Source organism: Quercus lobata, chromosome 7, assembly GCF_001633185.2.
Source record: "Quercus lobata isolate SW786 chromosome 7, ValleyOak3.0 Primary Assembly, whole genome shotgun sequence".
In the NCBI taxonomy this organism is placed as follows: Eukaryota; Viridiplantae; Streptophyta; class Magnoliopsida; order Fagales; family Fagaceae; genus Quercus; species Quercus lobata.
Window position 1 is genome coordinate 29,803,293 of NC_044910.1, and position 25,296 is coordinate 29,828,588.

Sequence of the window (25,296 nt, forward strand, 5' to 3'; positions counted from 1 at the left end):
AAATCTTGTAATTTAACAATTGGAACTCTCAATCTAGTTGGTTGCTAATCCTTTTGAATCAAGTGACACATCCACCCTCCATTAATATGGAGTTGTGTGAGCACAAGTTTGGGGTTTGAAATCATGAGTAATGCTAGTATAGGATTTGAACTTAAGGTGTATGTTCCATGATGACTGTTATTTAATTGTCATTATGCTAAAACACTAATTGGTTTTTGATATTGAAAGGATTTGAACCCAAGTCACTTACTCAATGCCAAAAAAATTGGAATCCATGAAATGTGGTAATTGAAGTAATACCACTTTTACATGACCACAGCATTCACCATTGAAACTATTTTAATTAATAATAGTCATAACATACTGCCTTAATATTTGTGAGAAATGTACCTAGGAAAAAAAAAGTTATTATAATTCCAAACTTTACAAAATAATAAAAGATTATCAAATGCGGTTCATTTTGAGAAACTGAAATTCATCGTGCTATTATAGAAAAAATTAAATGAATATTCATGGTGCTTAGCCTTTAAGAATTCTGGCTACCGGAATCCTAAGCAATTTTTTTTTTTTTTTTAAGAGAGGGAATCCGGCGGAAATAATCAAATAGCACATTTTTGCAAACTATGTTACAATCTGCCACTGTTTTGGAAATATGTAGGGATGTACTACTTTTTGGATACTCGAGTTTAGCGAAATCGAGTTTTCCATAGTACTTGAATTTATGGAACTCGAGTACCATAAAAAATTTTCAAAATTTTTCAGAGTAAATTTTTTTAATGAACTCAAGTTTAACGGCAAACTTGAGTTTCAAAAAAGTGGTAGATTCCTACATATTTTCAAAACAGTAGTAAATTGCTAATTTTTTTGTTAAATAGTAGTAGTGGGCCATTTTTGCCGAAGGAATCCTAAGCACTTACGTGAGCGAGAGGGTACTATTATACAACTTTGAGTCTTTGACCTTCTATATGTACGTAAATGCAAGAGTTTCTAATAAATTGCAAAGCATGAGTCTAAAAATAAATAAATCATTGCTAACTAAAAATAATAAAGAGAACTATTAGACCATGCGTAAAAAAGAGAGGAAGGAAAGAAAGATAATTAACCCCCCTCATGACTCATGAGTAATCACCAATTGTAATCTTCACCTATCCTTTCTTCTTTAAAAATAAAAATAGATAAGATCTTATCTATTTTTATTTTAAAATAAGAAAGGTTGGAGATAAAAGAGTTTTCCTTTTGGTAATGGATACTTTTTTCTTTTCTTTTTTCCTTCTACTAATTAATTATTTGAAAGAAAAAACAAAAAAAGCTGAGAGAGAAAGGGAAAGGAAAGGCACACTTGTTTTAAAATGAAATTAACCATTCAATACGCTCAAGTGTGTTATATGGAAAGGGCCAAAGAGAAAGAAATCGCTTTCCTTCCAGTTGAAACCTTTCTGTCAAAAAGTGACAATAGTAAGACAAAAGGAAATGGTTGTGAGACTTAATTAGGGTTTTTATTTTTTTAACTATATATTCTACCTGAAACCACCAGTTGCAATTTGTGTTATACAGCCATGGTCAACTGAGCATATGGATGTAAAATAATAAGGTTATTAGAGAGAGAAGTATTGGGTTGACTCTGTCATGCAAGAGATACACTTGTGTTATTTGGACATGAAAGATGATATGGCAACTATGGTTTTCAACAGTAGAGTAGAGGATATCACTTATTTGAGAGCTAAGTTTGAAAATCCTAAAAATGAGAGCTCAGAAATCATATTAATTTGTTTATTTATAACCTATACCATCAGCCAAGCATCATACTATATTTTTAATCCTTTTCTGTGAGTGTGCACGAAAAATATATGTGCACACGGACCACAATTATGTATTTATATTATATATATTTTTACTTCTACACAACTCACTTATGCCCAACAAGAGTTTTTTTTTTTCTCCTTGTCCGATGGTAGGACTTGAAGAGTTTATTGTGTAGTTTATTAAGTACAATACTGTATACACCGTTATTACAAGAGTTTAACGTGAAAAATACACTTTAAAAGATGAAAGAGAAAATAACTTTTCACTCACAATAATAATTATATTAACTATTCACGCTTAGCAAGCAACAGATCAACCTTTTCCAAAATCCAAAGGTTGCAAAAGAGTTTCATAGTTTTTTTTTTCTTAAAGAAAAAAATAATGATTAATTTTTTTTTTTTTTTTTATTGATATACTTTGAGTAATCCAAAGAAGCGTCTAGTAGAGTCCTTGAATGAACCAAAAAAAAAAAAAAAATTTACGGCAAGATTTTTTCTGTCATTACTGACTTAATTAAGAGTCTATTTGGATACTGCTTATTTTATTGAAAACACTGTAACAAAATAATTTTTAAATTATAAATAGTGCCGTGAGACTTACGACTGACCTGTTTATGCACGTTTTTCACAAATTTGACTGGGTCGTAAATAGTGTCGTGGGATCTAGCTAAAAAGGGAAAATATAAAATAATTTTTAGGCAAACGCATACTAATGGTCAACGGAATGGATCTTCTGGTAAATAATCAAAATACCCATCTATTATTTAATTTATTCGGGTCCTTATAACCTTTTTAAAGGATAATTCAGTCATTTAAGGAATAAATGAAAATAAAATTATGTTTTTCATGCATGCAAGTTATCTATAGCAATACTTATCAAAAAAAAAAAAAAAAAGTTATCTATAGCAAAAAAGAGCACTGTATAGTTCATCAATGACAATATATTCCTCAACTGACCAGTTGACCATCTCCTACTTGCTCCCTTTCCTCTCTTCTAACCTTTCCTTCTTTTTTTTCCTCGATCTTTCTCTGTGTATTACTCCATATATCCTACCTTCAAAAATGGCAATTAATCCCCAAAACTTTGACAAGTCTGACCAGATGAAATGGAGCTCAGATGACCAGGGCTCAAGCCAAGTTAGGTCATATACCTGTACTTTTTGCGACAGAGGCTTTTCAAATGCACAAGCACTAGGGGGTCACATGAACATCCATAGAAAAGAGAGAGCCAAGCTTAAACAAGCTGCCGATGAAAACTCTCCCCCTTTGGATATCGCCATAAACCCCACTGATCGTGAGCCTCAATCTTTGGAGGAGAAATTTTTATTTCAACTTGATTCTAGTGAAGAAAATAGTTGCACTCCAAAAAGGCCAGATGATACTCGGGGCAAAGTTGGTGTCGAAGAACTTCAGCAGCTTTCCTTGTTTGTTGAGACACCTTCGGCCGGAGATGATAAAATGGCAATTGATTGTGATGGCTGCAATGAAAAGAAAGGGATGCAATTGAGTCATGCTTTGCCACAGACTGCAGAAGTGGACCTTGAGCTTCGATTAGGGTCTGAGCCTCAAGGAACATCGACAGCAATCAGTACAAGAGAATTCTTTTAAGTCGGAAATGATGAGCACGCCTATTTTGGTCTAATAAAAGAGGTTCTTTTTTTCTACCCACCTCTTCATCTACTCTCTCATGTTGATGAACAGATAATATCAATTGCTTTTATAGTGCAGTAGAGGGGACACAAATTATGTGTTGATTGGTATTGATATTGTTTGTAATCTTTGCTGCTATTGCAGCCGGCTTTATAATTCATTTTATACCTTATTTTATTATTATTTTCTCAATTATTGTAAAACTTTTGTTGTTTATAATGAGTAATCTTTTAGTGAAGTTGCTGTTCTTTAATTTAAGGATGACATTATCTTTTTCCTTGCATAGTTTTATTTCTTTCAAGAGATCCACCGATCCATAATTGTCCTCTTTTTGTGGTGAGAAGCTTAGTTTGGGAATAATTATGTTTCATCCAAGAAATCTATGTTCCATTTTGTTTTGGGTAACTTGCAAATCCTTTACCAAAAAGAAAATAGATATACAATAGTGTTCAAAATATGCGTTGATTAGGGATCCCAAAACCCTAAAGCACACCAAGAACACACCCTAGGACATTATCTAGAGTATTAGGAAAAGAAAACATTAAAAAAATGGCAAAACTTAGTTACAGTGCCTTGGGTTCCCTATTTAAAATTTTGACAACTGTCCAATTTAACAAACTAAGTAGAAGGCGTTAAAACTAAAATATCTTTTTTTTTTTTTTTTTTTTTTTTCTTCCTTCTTCCTTCTTTTTCCTGTACCTGCAAATGTCTTCTCTTCCAAACCCAAAACCTTTCTCTTCCAAACCACCATGACCCTTCTCTTCCAAACCCAAAACCCATATTTCCTTCTTCCTTCTTTTTCCTGTACCTGCAAACAGCTTCTCTTCCAAACCCAAAACCTTTCTCTTCCAAACCACCCATGACCCTTCTCTTCCAAACCCAAAAAGGAAAAAAGAAAAAAAAAAAAACTCATATCTCTCTCTCTCTTTGTATGTATATGTATCTATTTCCTTTCTTCTTTTCTGATCTATGATTCTTATTTCTAATCTATGACTCTTTCTTCTTTTTTGATCTATGATTCTCTCTCTCTCTCTCTCTCTCTCTCTCTCTCTCTCTCTCTCTCTCTCTCTCTCTCTCTCTCTCTCTCTCTCTCTCTCTCGGTGTGTATTGTGTGTGTATTGTGTGTGTATGTATGTGTATCTGTTTCCTTTCTTCTTTTTTGATTTATGATTCTTGCTTTTTTTATCTATGATTTTTTCTTCTTTTCTGATCTATGATTCTATGGAATCTAAATGGATCAGATATGATTAATACTGATCATAGCTTCAAATTTAGGTACCCTTTTTTGGTTTGAAACCCAGTAGATCTGGCTTCTATTTTTTTATCTTTCCTGTTTGGTTACTAAGAAAATGAGGAAGAAGGGTCCCTTTTTTTTATTTGAAACCCAGTAGAAAATGATGCAACTGGAGATTTGAAGTCGTGGGTTCTCGCAGTACAGGAAAAAAAGGAAGAAGGAAAAAAGAAAAAATTTTAAGCCATGGGTTAACGCCGTTTGTTTGAGATGTCAAATTGCACAGATGTCAAAATTTTAAATAAGGAACTTAAGGTACTGTATCTAAGTTTTGCCCTTAAAGAAAAACCAACATACTAAAGATCATCTCACACCGATTGTGAGAGGTTACATATATAGGATTCTACTACGAGCAGTGATACCGTCACAAACTGAGATCCATTGGAGTTTCTTCTCCACTTGTGCTTGATCTACCTCTTCAAAAGCCTAAGGTATGTTTGGAACCTTTTCCTCTCTTCCCCTTCCATCTCTCTCTATCCAATTATAGGCTAAGTGAGTAAGGGAGAATAAGACTATAAAAGTCAGGGTTTGAACTTTTCCAAATATCTGGTTGATGTGCCTTCTAGTTTTCCTTGCACATTTTAGAGTGAAGTTTTCTACTCTAAATTTTTCTTCTCCCCTACAAGTGGGGTGGGAGAATTTGAACCTAACTTCTCTTCATGGAGAGAACTAGACAATGCCATTGAATTGAGCCACAAATCTTTGGCCTCTGAATTACTGTTTGTTTCCCCCTGTATTAGACCTTAGTGTTGTGATCGTTGTGTAATTGTCCCCACGGTTTCATTGTAGCATTTTGATTTGAAGATTTTTGTATATTTGTTGCTCACATCAATCTGATCCTACCATTTTAAGTTCCTAAACACAGTGAGTGAAAATAGAGCAGCAATAGATGGATCTTCTTCTTGGATTTTCGCATCTTAGTTTCACCTCGGGTTAGTGCTAGTTAGTGGTCTAAAACCCATAGAGGTTGGGTTTCTTTACAGATGAAGAAAGAGAGCCTTGTGCGGCCATATTTTATGTTCAAAATTCTTGCTCGCGTTAATAAGACAAAATTTAATGGGATCTAAAACTCCACTTAATGACGTAATTCATTGTGCCTAGTAAAAGATGAAAAGAATAACAAAATAAAAAAAGTAGTCAGAAATCACCCAAGGAACCCAACTGTATACAGTTGAACTTGAAGAAGATGACAGAATCTGATTCTTGAAACTACTGAAAATCTAATCAACATGTATCAATTTAGACATAGAACTTAACTGATGTGGCGGTGTGGATCCAATCATTTTTTTTTTCATTCTTGTAGAATTTGAACAAACTAAACCTGTGCTATAATCAACAAATTAATATTCATACTAACAGCTGTCTTTAAAATCATATCCAAGGATTAATGGCTGATACTGGGCAAAAGAGTTTGTAGTGATTAAACAGTTGTAGACCAAACCAATTTCTTTTAATTATTGGTTCTAAGTAAAAGCTGGCTACTAAATAACCCTGCATCATCTAGCACTTCTAAGGCATATTTTTTCTAACACAAAGCAATGCCCTTATCTGATCTTGGCACTTCCAGGCCAAGAAAGAATGTTAAGTCACCTAGATCCTTAAGCTTGAACTTCTGATCTAGCAACACTTTGAACTGATTCACTTCTTCTTGATCATTGCTTGCAATCAACACATCATCCACATAGACTAGCAAAACAATAAAAGACTAATTTTGTTGCCTATTAAAGAGAAAATAATCAAATTTGGACTGAGTAAAACACAATTGAAGCAAAGTAGAAGAGAACTTGGAGAACCATTGCCTGGATGCTTGCTTAAGGCCATAAAGGAACTTGTTTAGCTTACAAACTAGCTATCCCTTGCCGTGGAAGCCTGATGAAAGAGCCATATATACGTCCTCAGCCAGATCCCCATGTAGGAAAGCAATATTAACATCTAATTGGCTAAAAAACCAGTCTTTCACTGCAGCAAGAACTAATAGGCATTTGGCAAATACCATCTTAGCAACAGGGGAGAAAGTATCTATGTAATCAATGTCTTCCTTTTGTATAAAACCTTTTTCAACTAATCTAGCCTTGTATCTCTCTATGGACCTATCTGATTTGTATTTCCTATATACCCATTTGCAACCAATGGGTTGCTTATGAGCAGGTAGAGGGGCGAGAGTCCATGTGTTGTTAGCTTCTAAAGCAGCCATGGCCTCTTGCCATTTTGGATCATTAACAGCTTGGTGATAATAGGTAGGTTCAGTGTTTGAAGAAGTGGAATTACAATAGGATTTATATGAGGGTGAGAGGTGGTTATAAGAAAGAAAAGAAGAAAAAGGATAAGCAGTACCTGACTGGTGAAGTGGAGCTGCTTGATGTCACTTGATTGCAATGGTAAGATTTAAGATAAGAAGGAGCTTTATGGACTCTAGTTGATCTTCTAAGATTCACATCAACAATAGGAGGATCATCTTGGACCTTAGGGACATCTTGAAGAAATTCATCATCAGGCTCATGATGAACTTGAATGATAATATCATCAAGATGAGTATAACCAGAATTTGAGTGACTAGATTGTGGAGAGTGTGGTTGTGAAGGGTTAGAATGTGAAGAATTAGATTGTAGAGAAGACAGATGTGCAGAACCAAAATTGGAGTAACTAGATTGTGCAGAAGGGAAAGAGTCATCTAAGAAGATAGATGGAATGAGCGGAACAGAGGGTCATCCATACAAGAATCTTGTGTAGATGAAGGAGATTCTGAACATGATGGATTGACTGTGATAGCAGCCATTGAAAGAACTTCGAGCTTCTGAGAATGAGAATGAGAAAGAAAAAAAATAATCTAGAAGCTTCTAGATATTTCACTTTGATACCATATCAAAATTAAGAGAGAGATTTGGAGAAAATGATCTTGTTATTCACAATAATGCATACACTTTCTATATTTATACTTATCAAATGCTAACTAACTACTACCGGGCCTTGTAGCCTGGTGGTACCCGGTATCATGTGTATCTTTGAGTTCAGGGGTTTTATCCCCCATAATTAACTAGCAGAAAAAAAAAATGCTAACTAAGAGCACTCTCATCAGGTGTGCCAAATACCAAATATTTAGCATTTGGCACACCAAACACCAAAAACTATCCCTCATTAGCTTTTCCAAATCTCAAAAAATTTGAGACATAGCTACAGTACCGTCTCAAATATGAGACGATACGGACAGCCATGCCAAAACACTATTTGGCTTATTTAATTTGTTTTTTCTCTCTCTTCCTATCAGATGTCTCTCTCTATTATTTTAATATATTATTTTAATGTGTAGTAAATATTATTTTAATGTATAGAATTATAATATAAAACATCTGATAAATGATATATTGTAAAATGATGTGCTAAAATGATAAAGTAGGTTTTTGGTGTATCAAAATGGCATTTTTTATGAGAGAGCGGATGAGAATGCTCTAACTACTGCTTAAATGAAACGTGCCAAACACGTGACAATTAAAAATAACTATTACTAACAGCTAAGCTACGTGTAGTTTTAAAATAAGAACAGTAAGTTACAGTCATTCACTACCTTTTCTTCTTCATTTGACAAGAAATTTTGCTTCCTTCAGTCTTCTCTTCTAACTAAAATTTAATCTTTTTTCTTTTTTTAATTCTGATAGATGAGAAGGGTTATGAAAATTATAATTGATTTTGGTAAAGTATTAATTTGATTTTGGTAAAGTATTAATTAGAAAAGGTAATTTATCAAGAATGAGTGTGAAAATTGATGGAATTTATTCACTCAAAGTTAATGATAAATTATATATTGTTTATAACTTGAATGTGTCAAACAATAATGTTGGTTCTTATTTAAGACTTTTAAATTTAGGACACATAAATACTCATAAAAAGCTCAAAATAAGCAAGAGTGGATTTGTATTCTTTTTACACTAATGTTAACATAACAAAATAAGAAGATAGAAACATATGAGAAAAACATCACAAAAAGGTAGACAAACCGAACATTAATAATGGATAGGTATCTTAGTGGCTAAATAAATTAACTCAAAAATTTGACAAAATAACTCTAGGAACCAAAATGGTGGTGAAATTCATCCCCTGCTGGGTGAGATAATGCAGATCTGTTATCATCGTCTTCTCCTGTCAACTAGGAAGCTTTTTACTCTTACTAAGGATAATGACATGTAATAACCAAGATCACTAGCCTTCAAAATAGCTTCAACCAATGCTTCATGTGCTACCATTAAATTGAGATTCTAGATCCACTTTTGCTACCTCCAAAAAGACAATATCACCTCCTAGATTCTTAGTTTCATAAGCATACCCACGCCTTTTGATTCTTTTGATCCTAATGCCCTCTACTTGATGATTAAATGTCATTCCCTATTCAAGAGTGGCATTTGTCTGACTCAGGGACGGAACCAGGATTTGAACTTAGGGGGGGCCAAAAAAAAATTTATTTGAAAATTTTTAGAAATTGGTATATTAATACTAAAAGTTGCATCATCAATATTGGTTCTCAAATAATTTGTATTTTTTCTTATAAATAAATCGAATATTGTAATTGACTTTCCCATAATCTAAAATAAAAGTCATATTAATTATAAGGATTTATAATCAATACTTTTGTAACTCAAGGGTTTGAATCCCCCCTTCTTCTTGTTGTAGTTGTCGAATTATTTATAAAAAAAATTATAGGAATTTATCATGGTTTTAAAATTACGACTGCAAAGAACTAAAAAAATGAATGGTTCTAAATTTCTAGGTTCTTTGGTTCGATTCAAGTTGGACTGATTCTTTAACCTTTTATTTGTTTTAAAATTAATTTATTTAATATTTTTACATTATTCTATATTAACCTATATTAATAACATCTTAACCTATCCCTTTTTTCTAAGTTCTAACAAAAGGTTTACTCTTTATAAAAAAGAAATAAATAAAATAAAAAATAAAATAAAACTATAGGTGTACCGTGTACGTACCTCTGTTATTGGATTGTTAGTAGGCACCATGATTTTGTGGTTACTTGTAAAAATTTTCACTGATAGTTTTGGAATAAAAGTTTCAACTTTCCACTTTTATCACTTAAAGATTAAAGAAAGGCAGAGTAGCAGCCACCTCACAAGTCACAACACACCACAAGGCAAAGAGAAAGAGATAGAATGGAGAAAAGATCAGATCAAAGAAGGAAGAGAGATCCATCCATGAGACCAAACCTTGTCTAAAAGAATTTTTGTTATTTGGTTTTGTGAATTGTCCAAATGATTGTCTTAAGGTTTTTGTTTTTCTTGGGCAAATGGAATGCAGGAATGGTCAAATAAGTTCTCTGTTTTGATTTCATGGGCCAATTTGAAAAGTATTTTGAGGGAGGGGGCCAAAATATAAATTTTAGGGACAAAATTTTGGACTTCTATGTAGATATACATACTAGTCTTTGGTTTTTCAAAATCGAGGGGGGGGGGGGGGCATGGCCCCCCTCAGCCCATACATAGGTCCGTCACTGGTCTGACTCCTATGAATTTGAACAGATGGCTACTCTCTGTCATAGTGTCGGGTTACAAAAACACCAATATAGGCCACTAGGACCTATTGTCACATTCGTTGGGCAACACTACGAAGTGCCAAGAAAAAAGTGCCGGGATAGGCCATTTGGGTCTATACCAGCAATTTTTGGGGCTATAGCTGCGGTTTAAAAACACTGCTATAGCCCTAGTTTTTTGTAGTGAATACATGTTTTAGCCTAAGGCAACCATTAAAAGCATATTATAAGGAGTTATTAATTTCTTCCAATATCCCAACTATGGTACTTGTTGAACACTTCTTTGAAAAGCCATTAATTTAATTTTGTTTTTCTTAACAACTTTAGCCTCGATTGAATTGGTTTTTATTTTTATTTTTTGTACTAATACGACTATGATCATGCTAAAATCATGAAATATTAACTATGTCATTGGCATTATAAATGCATTTCACGCAAAATATGACCAAATTGCTATCAAGATTTCTTTATATGCAGAGTATTTTAAATGTAAAATAAAAACTTTTAAATTTTAAACAGTATAATTTCTATTGAATACCTCAATTTAGTTTCTAACATATTATTTTTAAATCTCACTCAAATTCATTGTTGGCAAAAATAGGGTCTAGTCTAGTCCAGGTGCAAATGTAAAATGTATTATTACTTAATATTTTATAAGCGATACATAAATTAGAAAAAAGAATCCAACATTTTTATATAATTTAATAATAAAATTAGACTACTTTCATATATTTATGAAACATATTAAAAAAATTTAATTCAAAAAATATTGAAACAATTAGTGTTAGAATAAATATCATATTTTAGATGATCACTATCTTTCTTGGCAATGTTGGACTTCAATTAGTGAATGATGAATTTCAATAATAAATTTGTCTTAAAAACTATTAATTATAACTATAATTTTGATATATAGAGAAAGGAAATGTAAATTTTTTGGGATATTGAAAATTTTTACACTTTTAAAATATTGCAAATATATGAAAACTTATTAATGAAATTGTGGGATCAAAAACAACCAAATAAGGAACAGTAATGGAAGTAATTGATCTACACAACTAATTTCTAAAGATGGGAAGAACAATCCACAATGGGAAGATCAAGTAGTAAATTAAAACAAATAAGGGATGAATCAAACTCTTATATAAGAAGGAACGATATTTCCGAGGTACAGAAGATAGATTCAAAGGACAAAAGCTCAAATAAAAATCTCTCTAGCTCTTTCTCTTGTTCTAACTTAAGTTTTCTCTCTCCAATTTTCTGAATCCCCTTCTCTGTTGCCTCTCCCCTCCTTTTATAGTCATTTCCCCCTTTCTCTGTTGCCTCCAGCTGTCCAAACCCCAGCTAGATTTGGGAGATACTTGTCCCATCATCCTTTTGCACTACCACTTCTTGATCATGAAAAAAGGACTTTTAGGAGTGTTTCTACTATTCAAGCCAGTCATTCAGCATTGTATGTGAATGACATTAGGTGAGTCATGCAGATTGGTTAATGGAGAATAAAATATTTTAATATTTTATGTTGTTTTCTTTTTCCTTATTGAATTAGGATTTTAATTGTTTTTCTTTTCCTAGTTACATTGCTTTTCCTTTCTCAAGTAGAAATAGGTTTGTTTTTTTTTTTTTTTTTTCTAAAAGGAGTAGGAGAAATTCTATTCCTATAAATACTCTTTATAGAGGGGTTGATTATTGATATTATGCATTGATTAATAAAAGTTTGTTAGAGATGTTTTCTCTATTATTTTGCCTACTAGCCTAGTGTTCTTGTGGAACTTAGGTTTCGTGGAAGAGTTGTAGTGATTGTGTGTTATAGATTTTGCTTCTACACGCCCACGTTGCATCAGTTGGTATCAAAGCAAAGCTAGGTTCCTACCATGGCACAAAAAGGAGCATGTGGGGGAAGACTTGTTGCCATAGATGATGTGTATGAACAAGATGAGGTTGCACGCGATGCACAATTAAAGGCGTTCTTTCAACGAACAGAGGAGTGGTTTGATGCGCTTTCAAAGCAACTCACCGCCTTAGCCATTGAAAATCAACCTTAAAACTGCCATCCAAATCCACATTATGTGGAGGAGGAGGAGTATTTTGATGTCAAGGAGGAGGACTATGATATCAAAAAGGAGAATGAATACATTGAAAGAGTCTGTATAGCAAATTGGGATTTTCCACCAATTTATGATGACTATCCTAAAGATTTTAGTCAAGGAGAAAAGATTGAGCTTGATAAAAATAAAGTCATATACATACGAGGTGAGCCTATAACTCACATCGTTGATGGGACTTTTGACATTCAAAAACAAAAGGTTATTGATCCCTTCTGGGAGGATTTTATTGAATAAGAATTGATAGAGGTCAACAAGAGGTGTGAACAAGTGATTTTAAGTAATTTTTGTGGAGGAGGAAATATGAAGTTTTTGGATGTGTGCATGGATTCTTTTTTAGTACTTGCTTCATATATCCCACTGTGGCAAAAGATGTCAAGAATAAAAATCCGTACATCAAGATTTATTATGAGTGAGAAAAGATTGATAAGTAGCATATTGATTTGTCTTGTCTTGCACAAAAGAATAGGTTGGAGAGGATTATTCGGAATTCTAATTGATCGTGGAAGATTGCCACAAAACTTGAGGACGAGTTTTCCCCAACCCCAAGAGAATGATGCAGATTGGTTAATGGAGAATAAAATATTTTAATATTTTATGTTGTTTTCCTTTTTCTTATTGAATTAGGATTTTAATTGTTTTTTTTTTTTTCCTAGTTACATTTTTTTTCCTTTCTCAAGTAGAAATAGGTTTATTATTTCTTTTCCTAAAAGAAGTAGGAGAAATTATATTCCTATAAATACTCTTTATAGAGGGGTTGATTATTATTTGTTATGCGTTGATTAATAAAAGTTTGTTAGAGATATTTTCTCTATTATTTTGCCTACTAGCCTAGTGTTCTTGTGGAACTTAGGTTTTGTGGAAGAGTTGTAGTAATTGTGTGTTACAGATTCTGCTTCTACACACTTACGTTGCATCAGTGAGGGTCTCATTAATGCGAAGGTGATTGCTTCATTAAGTTCTGTGTTTTCTTTTTCGTATCCCTCAAGGTGAGATTGGAAGGTGGAAGATCTCAGTTTAGGAAGGGAGGGGTTACCCGAGATTCCTTCATTACCTCAGGGCAAAGCTTCTATCTGTTACCTCGGTCATGAACCTCGGGGAAGGAAGTCAACTTGGATCTCCACGATGGCAAGCCCGGATGGTTTCTCTCCACTTAATGGGCTATTTTATTCATAACCATACTCTAGGCCAAGCCCATCCTTTAGAGTAATTTCTTAGGCTTTGGTCCTCGGGCCGAGCCTACGTTTACCTCCCTCCCCCAAAAAAAATGTTGAATATTCAAAAAGAGTATAATATTTTTAAAAATAATTTTTATTTATTAAATTTTTGGGTCTAAATTAAAAAATTTACTACTATTCTATTAGCCAATAGAAAATGTCCTTCTATTATTATTCTATGTAAGAGAACTTACTTTTTTATTACAGTATTATTTTTGGTAATACTATAAGACAAAATAAATATAATATATTATATTTTAGGGGGCCTTCTTCCATTTGAAGGCCTTAGGCCGTTGCCTAAATGGCTTAATGGTTGAGCCACCCATGCTTTGTTGTAAACATCTTGGTACTTTAGTGAAAAAAAAAATTATGACCAAAAGTTAATACCAAGAGTGGGGATTAATACCAAAAGTTAATCCTAACAACTTTAATATATGCAAGCCATGTTTTAAAGGGATAATCACAATTAAGCCTTTCTCAAAGTATTGAAAATCATCAAAATTACTTAAGGTAATTCACTCAAATATATGAAGACTTGTTTCTCAAAAAAAAAAAAAAAACTAAAAAAAGTTTATATATAATAAAATTTTAAATAAAATATTACTTAAGGTAATTCACTTAAGTATAAATTTTATTTCAAAAAATTTAATTTCATCATCAAATATCTATTTAATTTCTCTTTTAGGATGAATCACTTGAAAAGCAAATTGTTGAAAATGGCATGTCCCCTTTAATCAAGTGAAAAAAAATAAATAAGGAGAGAGAAAATGGTGGAAAGCAATAACATTTAATGATGTTATTTTTAACTATTAGATCTCTTAGAAATCTAGGGTGTAAAAAATATGTAACTTTACAAGAGCTACACTAGGTGTAACTTGAACCCATATATATATATATATATATATATATATATATATATATATAAGAAAAGTGCTACTTTCACAACATTTTCAGAATTCTTTTACAACAAATTATAGGTGGTAAGTTGTTATTGGATTTAATTTGACATTTTCATATCATTTTCATAACACTTTCACAACTTAAATTATTTTTTTTTCCTACTCATAACAATTAATAACAACCTACTACTTAATAAAACATTTCTCACCCTTCTCAACCTACCACTTAATAACAACATTTTGACAGAACTTACTTTTCATGCATATATTACTAGTTTTCTTTACATTATATTTTAGGGTAAAAGAAAGCTCTATATTGAAAAACTAATAATCTTACAAGTAGTGTAGACTTGTAAGGATATCTAGCATGGTGGCTAGACTAGTTATATCCTAGGGTTGACATGCAACACCTATTAATTTACTACATTGGAAATTTTCGTAGATAATATGTATCATCTCAAGAGATAACTTGATCCTCGCCTCAATTCCACTACCTCTTATTGTTAAATATATTTGGTACAAATATAAAAAAATAAAAAATAAAAAAAATCAGGTAATATATCTCCTTTTGTTTTCAACAATGTCAAATTTATAATTTTTTGGATAAATTAGAATCCGCTTGGTAAAATTGTTCTAGTAACATTGTTTGTATTTTTTAGAAATATATGTAAGTGAAAAAATGTGTGAAAATACGTATAATATTGTTTAAATACTGAAAACTGTTGTTTAAACAGTGATAACAAACGGACCCTTACTTTTCAAACTTAAGTTTTAGGTGTGTTTCATACTTTCATTTAAACTTTAAAACATATATATATATATATATATATATATATATATATATATATATAAACCTTATAGTTTTTAGATACGTTTTAATAAAACCTTATAGTTTTATTTAAACTTTTGAGGTTTAAATGAAACATTTTGGAAGTTTAATATTTAAAAGAAAAACACTCACTCATAAAAAAAATAAATAAAAAATAAAAACACTCAAAATTGAATATTCTAAGGTTTAAAAAATAATTTACCCTAATTTTTATCTCCTATCATTGAATTTTTATTTGATGGGCGTTATAACAATTTTAATTTTGCCAGAAAATAACCACACATCAGGAACCAAGTTTAGCGAACATTCAAATTACTCGTGCAATCTTCATTAAAAAAAAAAAAAAAAAAAAATCCCCTGTGCAATCGCAATAAATTAAGGACCAATAAGACATTAAATTGGACTTGTCCTTTCAACAATGGGCCTAAGGCTGGAAATGCACGTATGAGCCGGCCAAAATGGCCCATTAGCATTAATTTTTGAAATATTTAGTAACAGAGCACTGTTTCGGAAATAATTAGGGAAATACCACTTTTTCCGGTACTTGAGCATGGTGAGCTCGAGTACCATCTTTTCATTGGTCAAACATCTAATCAAAATAAAAACGCCGCTATAGGGCCCGAAAACGTCACTATAGGGCTTAAAAAACGCCACTATAGGGCCCCTTGAACTTGTTATGGGGACTTATAAAAAATTTTTGCAGGAAAACGCCGCTATAGGGCCCAAAAAAGTCACTATAGGGCTTAAAAACGCCACTATAGGGCCCCTTGAACCTGTTATGGGGATTATAAAAAATTTTGCAGGAAAACGCCGCTATAGGGCCCAAAAACGTCACTATAGGGCTTAAAAACGCCACTATAGAGCCCCTTGAACCTGTTATGGGGACTTATAAAAAATTTTGCAGGAAAACGCCGCTATAGGGCCCGAAAACGTCACTATAGGGCCCCTTGACCTGGTATGGGGGCTTAAAAACGCCGCTATAGGTCCCGAAAACGTCACTATAGGGCTTAAAAACGCCACTATAGGGCTCCTTGAATATGGAGCGATGGTGGATTAAAAAAAACATGGTACTCGAGCTCACCAAGCTCGAGTACCAGAAAAAGTGGTATTTCCCTAATTATTTCCGAAACAGTGCTCTGTTGCTAAATATTTCAAAAATTAATGCTAATGGGCCATTTTGGCCCGTATGAGCCTGTAGTACCTGTAAAGTGTAAGGCCCATTCTAAGCATCTAGGGTGGTCAGTTCTTGCACTCGGTGCCTCCTTTCTATATCTTCTTTTTACCCTCCAAACAGGGACAGGGACAGAGAGGGAGAATAGAGGGGAGGCCACATTCGCCGAATAATTTAAATGTGGGAATTAAATTGTTGCCTATTTGTCCCTGACTGATTCTTCTATGAATGAATAAATGCATGAGGAAAAAAACATGTTGGCTAGTAATTGTGAGGTCCCAATTCTTGATTGGAGGGGCACCAAAGGACTGACTCCTTTAATGAATTTTATATTTAAAAAAAAGTTAAAATTTTTATTAAATACTAACACAAAAAAAAAAAAAAAAAAATTAAAGGTTCTATTAATATAGAAAAAACTCATCTCGACTCTCCCTTCTTATCCCTCCATCCAAACATACTTGTAGTTCCTATAATGGATCCATTGCAATTAATGTATGTGAATTTTCCAAGGCAACATACTAGGTTTCAACATTCTCAGGTTAAGGAAAATTCTTAGGTATTTCTGGAGTATGGATAAAATAGTACTCACTTTTCTCACATTCATGGTGGATAACACCATGAATGTAATGAGTTGATCTCGTCATGAATGTGAAAAGATGGAGTACTATTTTTCGTGTTCTGAGAGTACCTAAGAATTATCCCTTAGGTTAATGTGATATGTGAAGTTCAAGGTATGCTAGACTTCAAAAAATTGATTTTTAATTTTAAAACACAAAATAAATAATAATTTAAAATTTTAGGGTAAAATTAGATTTTAATCCCATGACTTCTACGTCAATAATTTAATTAGTTTCTAATAAAGTTTTTTTTTTTTTTAATTTAATCCCTCAATTAAAAAAAAAAAAAAAAAAAGTCAATCTGATCATTTTGTCCAAATCTATTAGTAAATGAAGCAATTTCAACATTTATTTTTCTTAAACATTCACTTTGGGACAATGTTAACGAACGCCCTTAGAGTATTTGTTAATTGTCTATTTTAGGAAAATTCTAATACCAATTTCATGAAAAATATAAAAAAGGTGTCAAATTTATTTTTTTATTTTTTTCATTTTTTCCATTAGAAGTTTCTAAAAATAATTGCTAAACCAATGCCCTTAGGGCATTTATTAACTTTTTCCATATCTTTAAAAAAAAAAAATGAAAATAAGAACAATTAAAATAACAATTTTTACACCATCATTTTCTTTGATTGCTATACCAATTTTATCAAGATCTCTTCAAATCCATCAGCTCAATTTAAAAACAATGGTCATTTGAGATAACAAAAGGTATAAAAGAGTAAAATCAAGAACAAATTTTATACTGGGGACAAAATAAACAAAGCTCTTTGAAGTAGAGGGGCTACAAATGGGGTATGGGTCCCACTTGCAACCAATGATCGAGGCTGGTAACTTCTATCGATCTAGCAGCTGTCCTCAAGCTTGAAGAAAATGGACTTACGTCGACGAGAAGAGGATAGCCATGGTGGGGACGATGTGGATGGAGTTGAGGACAGTCTTGTGGAGGGATGGAGTCAGTAAAGTGAGATGTGGGAGACGAAGCGATGGGTGTTTGAATAGTCATGGTAGAAAGGGAAACTTAATGCGATATGTACCATGGATATGGACACCATACTTAATACGATATGATACGTAATATGGTGACATGGTATTTATATTAAATAATTAGAATTCGATACGTTAAGAATACGACAATTAATTAATATTTATTTTTAGGTTTATATTTTATATTTTGAATAAGTTATATTTATTTTGAGAAATTAATTTAAAAACAATAAAATATTGTTTAAAATATGAATAAATATAACTTATTTAAAGTATAAAATATTTGATTGTTTTTAAATTATATTGCTCAAAGCCACGTATTCTTTTTGACTTTTGAATTTTGGTGGTACTAAATTGGCCTCATGAGCAGATATGGATTAAAGTATCTTTTTATAAATCTATATATATATATATATATATATATAATAGGTGAAATTGAGATAAACTCAAATTAGAATTTTAAATTAGAGTTCAAATTTTGTGCCATGTATCCTAAGTTATTTATGTTTAAAGAGTTTTATTTCTTAATTTTAGAATCAAATGTGAGACCACATCATAAATATTCATCAAAGTTAGTTATTAAGTATAAAAACCAAAGAGTTTAGAATAAATAAATCGTAAAAATAAAAAGTGTTTCACAATAATTTTTATGTATCTTATTGTATATCTTTAAGTGTATTCATGCACATGCATGAGGTTACAAACTACTTAATGCTAATGATTGAAAGCAAGGTTGACTCAATATATTTAAGGCTTAATATGATTACTTTAAATGAGTTTTTTATATTTAAATATTATTCATACAATATTTAGTTTATATGTTTTATTTATTTATTTATTTAAAATCTATTATAGTTATCATTTTAGTAGGACTAATTTATATATAATATAAAAAGCAAACGTTTAACTTTTTGTTGATCATTCATTATTGCATCACTTGACTATGTAAATTATTGCCACGCATATATTTAAAAACACCGAATAGCTGCACCTTTTTATTTTTCCCGTTAAGTTTTAGTAATATTCACCATTTCACATAAGATGTATGATGAAGTGTGAATTCGTCAATCGAAATGGGCAGATGGAACTCCCCGTCAGCACCAATGTATCCTTTAAAAGGGTCACCGATGTGGTGCTTGCCACAATGCCTCCGATGCCAAAATCAGAACAGAAAAGTAATTCGCCAAATGGGAATGAATGAACTAGAAAAAATAATAGGTATTTTCTTAGAATGTCTGTATATGTACCTGGTGCTGCCAATGCAAGGACTTTATATATGTGATTTTGGTTGCTAGCCGTTGGAGTGTTAATGTCTTTCTTAGTAACGCCTCCAGCCCAATAATGGGGTTTTTAATAAGCTCCCAACGGTCTGTTTTGCTGGTTTCGTAACTGCTCAGGTTACTGGCTGGCATCATTGAATGACTTTCCTTCATTCGTCAGTGATGGCTGATTTCCTCGCCGTTAGGGATGACCTCGTCATTAATGTTAACTTCGTCAAGGTAATGCATTCTCGTCACTCCCATCAGTTGCCCCCCAGGTTCTGTGGTCGTCAGTGACGTGTCATGAGGGCCATAGAAGGTGAAAGGTTTTTCCTGAGTTGTCTGTGACGCTTGGGGTTCTGCTCCGAATCTAATGCATGATGGTGGCGCAGTATGCAACGTGGCCACGTGGCACGTGCTGATTGAAGGCGTTGATGGCATGACCCTTAGGTTTCCCGCCACTTTTCAGTTTCCTTGGATTTTTGGTTTCAAAACTTTTCTTTTTCCTTTACTTTGATTTTTGCTCTAAGTGTTATCTTTCTTGCTTATTTTTTGCGATTACTCCGATTCTGCTCCGGCGACTCCGACCTTGCTCTGGCGACGCTTCTTTTCGAATTTTTCCGGCTTCGACCGTTTTGCTCTTCAAGGTATGCTACTCTTTTATTCTCCTTCTGATCCTTTTTCTTAATGGTCTTCTTATGAGTTCCTGATTTTTCCTTTGTCTTTTGCTTTTGTTGTTTTTGTGTTTGATATTTGGGTTTTTAGGATTGTGTACCCTTTTTATGGTTAGTTCTTCTGAGGTTTTGGTAGCTTGCCCCTCAGTCTCTTTCTTTTTTGCTCGCTTAGGGGCGGTTTTGGGTGTTTCCGATGACTTTTTCCCTTTGGTTGGGGACTATATTTTTGAAGGTTGTGGGTTGAGTGTAGTTTTAGGGGAACTATCTCCAATTTTAGGCCAGTCACTAGCTTGGTTTGAGGGAGAAACGAAGAGGATGTCGGAGGTGAGATCCAGCGAACTAGACACTGGGTTATCATCTAGCGAAGGCCTGGTTGAGGGCGATACGGCCGTCTCCATCCCTCGTCATGTTAGGGCTTTTTATGCCCTTAACGAAGAGTGTGGGTTGGATGCTGACACCGTGGCTAGGTTCAAGGATAGGTTTCAATTTCCAGCGCGAGTCCACGTTTGTCGGCCTGGTCCTGAGGATCGGGCCTGCCACTTCTTTCCTGGTGAAGTATGCTTCTACGAGGCTGCTTTCACTTCTAGGCTTAGGCTACCCGTCCATCCGTTGGTGATGGAGCTTTTGGGTTATTTTGGTATTGCCCCCGGGCAACTCATGCCTAATTCATGGAGGATAGTGATCAACTGTATGGAGATATGGTTGGCTGCCAACGAGGATATGATCAAAGTGAGTGAGCTCGTCCACCTTTACGGCTTAAAGGAATCGAAAGAGTATGGGTATTATGAACTAGTCCCTTGGACGAGGAGGACTAGAATCATTAAGGGTTTAGCCTTGTCATTCAGGTACTGGAAGTTACATTTCTTTTTCGTATCCGGGGATGATTTTGAGACCCCTTCTAGCGAGGCTTGGGGTGATATCCCAAGGTTACTCTATCGGTGGGGAACCCCAAACTTAGGTGCGTCAATGTTTCTCCTCGTCTGTTACTCTTCATCTTGCATATATTGTAGTCCTTAATCCCTTGTTCATTTTTCTTTGCAGTTAAAAGACGCCCCAAACTAAAGAGAAAGTACTAGGGTCGTATTGAGAAGGCGATAGAATACGCCAAGTCGGTTGAGAGTTGGGATGACCTCGTGGACTCACGGACGCTTGCTTTCTACTGCTTAGGCCCGGACCCATCTCCTTATGTCTTGCGCAGCATTAATATTGAGGAGAAGAAGAGTAAGTGTTTACTTCGTCAGTATTGATCTTCGCGTGTGTACTTTGGATTTCTTACCCTTTTTTTTTTTTTTTTTTAGAGATGACGACCAGGTTCAACAAAGACATGTACGCTAAGATGAAGTCCAAGAAGGACGAACCTTTGGCTAGTATTGGCAAGAAGGGAGTCCGCATCACGGGGAAGAGTTCGTCAGTTCTTCCCTCTACAGACGCCACTCCCATTGTTTCTGGAGTTAAGAGCTTGAGGGTGGCTTCTCCGGCTACTTCGGTCGAGGAAATTCCCACCCCTTCCTCTAAGAGGCAGCGAATGTCAGCTAAGGACAAGGAGAAGGAGAAAGTGGGTTCGTCCGTCTGGGACGACGAGGGTGTGGCTGTGGAGCAGGCACATGGCGTTGTAAAGGCTGAGGACCTCAAGGTCTTCTCTGGAGTGCCTCTCAACGTAATTGCGAGCCAGCACGTACACAAGATCGTCCAAGTAAAACTACTTCTGTATTCTCCTTATTCTCCACATAAATTTCCCTTTCTTTTCTTTTTTATTTTTTACTAACGGACTTACTTTGCTTTGTCAGGTGTTGGGGGAGAGACTTCACCTTACTTCTGAGTGTCTTACTCAAGAGGCTAAGATGGCGTCTTTGGCGTCCAGAATGGAGGCTTTGGAGAAGGAGAACTCCACGTTGAAGAAGGATCTTATAAGGTCAATGGACGAGGCTGCTGCTTTGAAGGAAAAGGTCAAGGCCCTGAATACCGATCTTAGGGTTGAACGTCAACTAAACCTGGAAAAGGATGACCAGCTTCAGGCGGCTAAAGAAAAGCTCAAAACGATCGCTGCCAAGTCCGTCGAAGCCTTCCAGCAAACTGAAGAGTACTCCACAGTGCTCTTTAGTTGGTACTTCAAGTGCTTCGAGCTTCTACGTAGGTATCTCGTCAAGCATCCTACCGGGGTTGACCTGCCGAGCCTGGATCTGGAAGTGGTAGACCAAAAGATGGCTGCTGACGAGGCTGCTCAGTCATCGGCCCCTGAAGATGACGCCCCTGGTGATTCCCTCCCATCTGGTGACGCTCCTACTGTTGACGATATCCTTGCTGACGCTCCTACTGACGCCCAGACCTGATGCTTATGTAATTTTGCCCTTTATGTTTTGGGCTTCCTGATAGCATTTTTTTTTTTAATCTATTTTGAGAACAATATTTCTTGGCCCAGTGTTTTGTGGGTCTTTAGGAAGAACAAGGATAATTGCCCGCTGTTTTTGGACTTTAATTGGCTTTATGATTTTGCATTTTCCTGTCTATATGACTATGCTTTTGTTGGTAACTGACATGCTTGTGATGTTTTGAGTTCGTCTATACCTTGTACTTAGCATAAATTTCTTAGTTGTGATTTCTCCGTTCATCCATGATTTGTTTGCCACTCTTGATCCTTTGGAAAGGTTTGGATACAGCCTGAGTTTTGTTTTGATTTGTTGCAAGGTTCTTGTCCCTTTTTCTTTTTCTTCCTTTCCTCTTTTCTTTTATCTTTTGTGGATTTATTAGTAGCCTGAGTTCGTCAGGCGGGATCTTGTCATTTGTACTTGCTAAAGGATTGTGCCTGCATTAGTGATTTACATCCGTCAAAGCGGAATCTTATCACTTAGCCATTTTTTGGTGACTTACATCCATTTAAGGAATCTTGTCACTTGGGCTTCGTCAGTGATTTACATCCGTCCTGGCAGAATTTTATCACTTAGATTTTATATGCCCTATATCCGTTGGGGGGATCGTCAGTAACTTACATCCGTTAAGGCGGAATCTTGTTACTTAACTTTTTATGCCTTAAACCTGTCGGGGGGATCGTCAGTAACTTACATCCGTCAAGGCGGAATCTTGTCACTTAACCCCTTTTTTTTTTAATGTCATATGATTGGCTAGACCTGCTTACACAAAAACATTAGAGGAATAATTATTTTATTAACTAAAGAATGAACATGTCTCTTTGTTATATCTACTCGTGGTACTTTTTTAAATGCTCGATGTTCCATGGTCGAGGGAGTCTTTGTCCGTCCATGGTTTCAAGGTGGTAACTACCTTGTCTTGAGTAGTGAGTAACTCGGTAAGGCCCTTCCCATGTGGGACCCAACTTTCCTTGGGTAGGGTCTCTAGTTGCTGTGGTGGTCTTGCGCAGGACGAGGTCTTCCATGTCCAGTCGTCTGAGTTTAACCCTCTTATTGTAGTATTCGGCCATCTTCAGCTAGTACTTTGTCATCTTGCTGGATGCGTTGTCTCTTACTTCGTCTAGACAGTCCAGGTTGAGTCGTAGTTTATCATCATTGCAACCTAGGTTGAATGTCCCTCGTCTGACGCTTGCTACTCCCACTTTGACTGGGATTACTGCTTCCGTGCCATAGGTAAGCCTGAAGGGGGTCTCTCCTGTTGGGGTTCTTGCTGTGGTTTTGTAAGCCCACAGGGCATTAGGTAATTCTTCCGGCCCGGCACCCTTCGCGTCATCGAGCTTGGTTTTGATAATCTTGAGCAGCGTTCGATTCATCACTTCCGTTTGTCTGTTTGCCTAGGGATGTCCCGGGGACGAGAACTGATTCTTGATCCCAAGGTTTGAACAGAAGTCTTTGAACCCTTGGCTGCCGAACTGCCTCCCATTATCTGATATGATCGTCAAGGGAATCTCGAACCTGCATATTATATTCTTCCACACAAAGCTTTGTATTCTTGCTTTGGTGATCGTTGCTAGGGCCTCTACTTCAACCCATTTTGTGAAGTAATCAATAGCAACAAGTAGGAATTTTACCTGATCTTTACCTTGGGGTAGTGGGCTGACGATGTCGATCCCCCATTGTGCAAATGGCCACGGGGAGGATATGGTCGTCAGTTTCTCCGCTGGAAGCCGTTGCACATTCCCGTATCGCTGGCACTTGTCGCACCTTTTGACGATCTCAACAGCGTCCACCTGCATAGTTGGCCAGAAATATCCTGTCTGTATCACCTTGTTCACTAGGGATCTGGGACCAGCGTGGTCGCCGCAAAGTCCTCCATGGATTTCTTCCAGTATGTATCTATCTTCTTCCTCGTCGACACACTTCAAATAAGGCATGGAGAAGCCTTTCTTGTATAAAGCGTCATTAAGGATCGTGAACCTGACTACCCTCTTCCTGATCTTCTTAGCTTCTTCTGTGTTCTAAGGGAGGTGCCCATCTTGAAGGAAGGACATTATGGGTGTCATCCAGCTGTTTGTGCTCTAGATGGTAAATGTTGAGACCTCTTCAATGCTGGGGTGTTTCTGGATTTCCATCGTCAAATCCATGCTACTCTCCTCCTGTCTTGATGATGCTAGCTTCGAGACTTCGTCTGCCCCCATATTCTGGCTTCTTGGGATTTGCACGAACTCCACTGTATCGAATTCCCGAGTTAGGTGTTTTGTCAGCCTGAGGTACTTCTGCATTCTTTCTTCCTTTGTTTCGTCCTCCCCTCTGATCTGCCCGATTACTAGTTTTGAATCATTTTGGATTAACAAGTTCTTAGCTCCAAGTGCCTTTCCAAGCCTCAATCTCGTCAGTTTCCCCTCGTATTCAGTTTCGTTGTTGGTAGCCGAAAATTTTAGTTGGACCCCATATTTCAGCACTTCTCCGTCGGGGGTGGTTATGACGACCCCTACTCCCCCGCTTCCTCTGGGCTGACGAACCATCAGTTTGTATTGTCCATCTATCTACCTTGTCGGTAATCCTGTCTTCGTCCGGAAGAGTGAACTTTGCGATGAAGTCCGCCAGAGCTTGCGCCTTGATCGCCGTTCTGGGATGGTACTCGATGTCAAATTGACTAAGTTCAATCGCCCATTGGACCATTCTTCCGGCTGCCTCAGGCTTTTTCATTGATTTCTTGATCAGTTGGTCTGTCATTACGAGGATGGGGTTTGCCTGAAAGTACTGCCTTAGCTTGCGTGAGGCTACTATTAATGCAAACGCGATCTTTTCGATCCTTGGGTACCTGGACTCAACCCCTTGGAAGGCTTGGCTGACATAGTAAACTAGGAGCTGCTTCGTGCCCTCTTCTCTGATC

General features: G+C 35.3%; 1 protein-coding gene across 1 annotated transcript; it reads left to right on the forward strand.

Moving 5' to 3' along the window:
- The first annotated feature begins 2,864 nt into the window (after window positions 1-2,864).
- On the forward strand, window positions 2,865-3,410 carry LOC115951876 (transcriptional regulator SUPERMAN-like). The gene has a single exon (XM_031069006.1). The coding sequence runs from the start codon at window positions 2,865-2,867 to the stop codon at window positions 3,408-3,410; it is 546 nt and encodes a 181-aa protein (XP_030924866.1).
- Window positions 3,411-25,296: the final 21,886 nt, after the last annotated feature.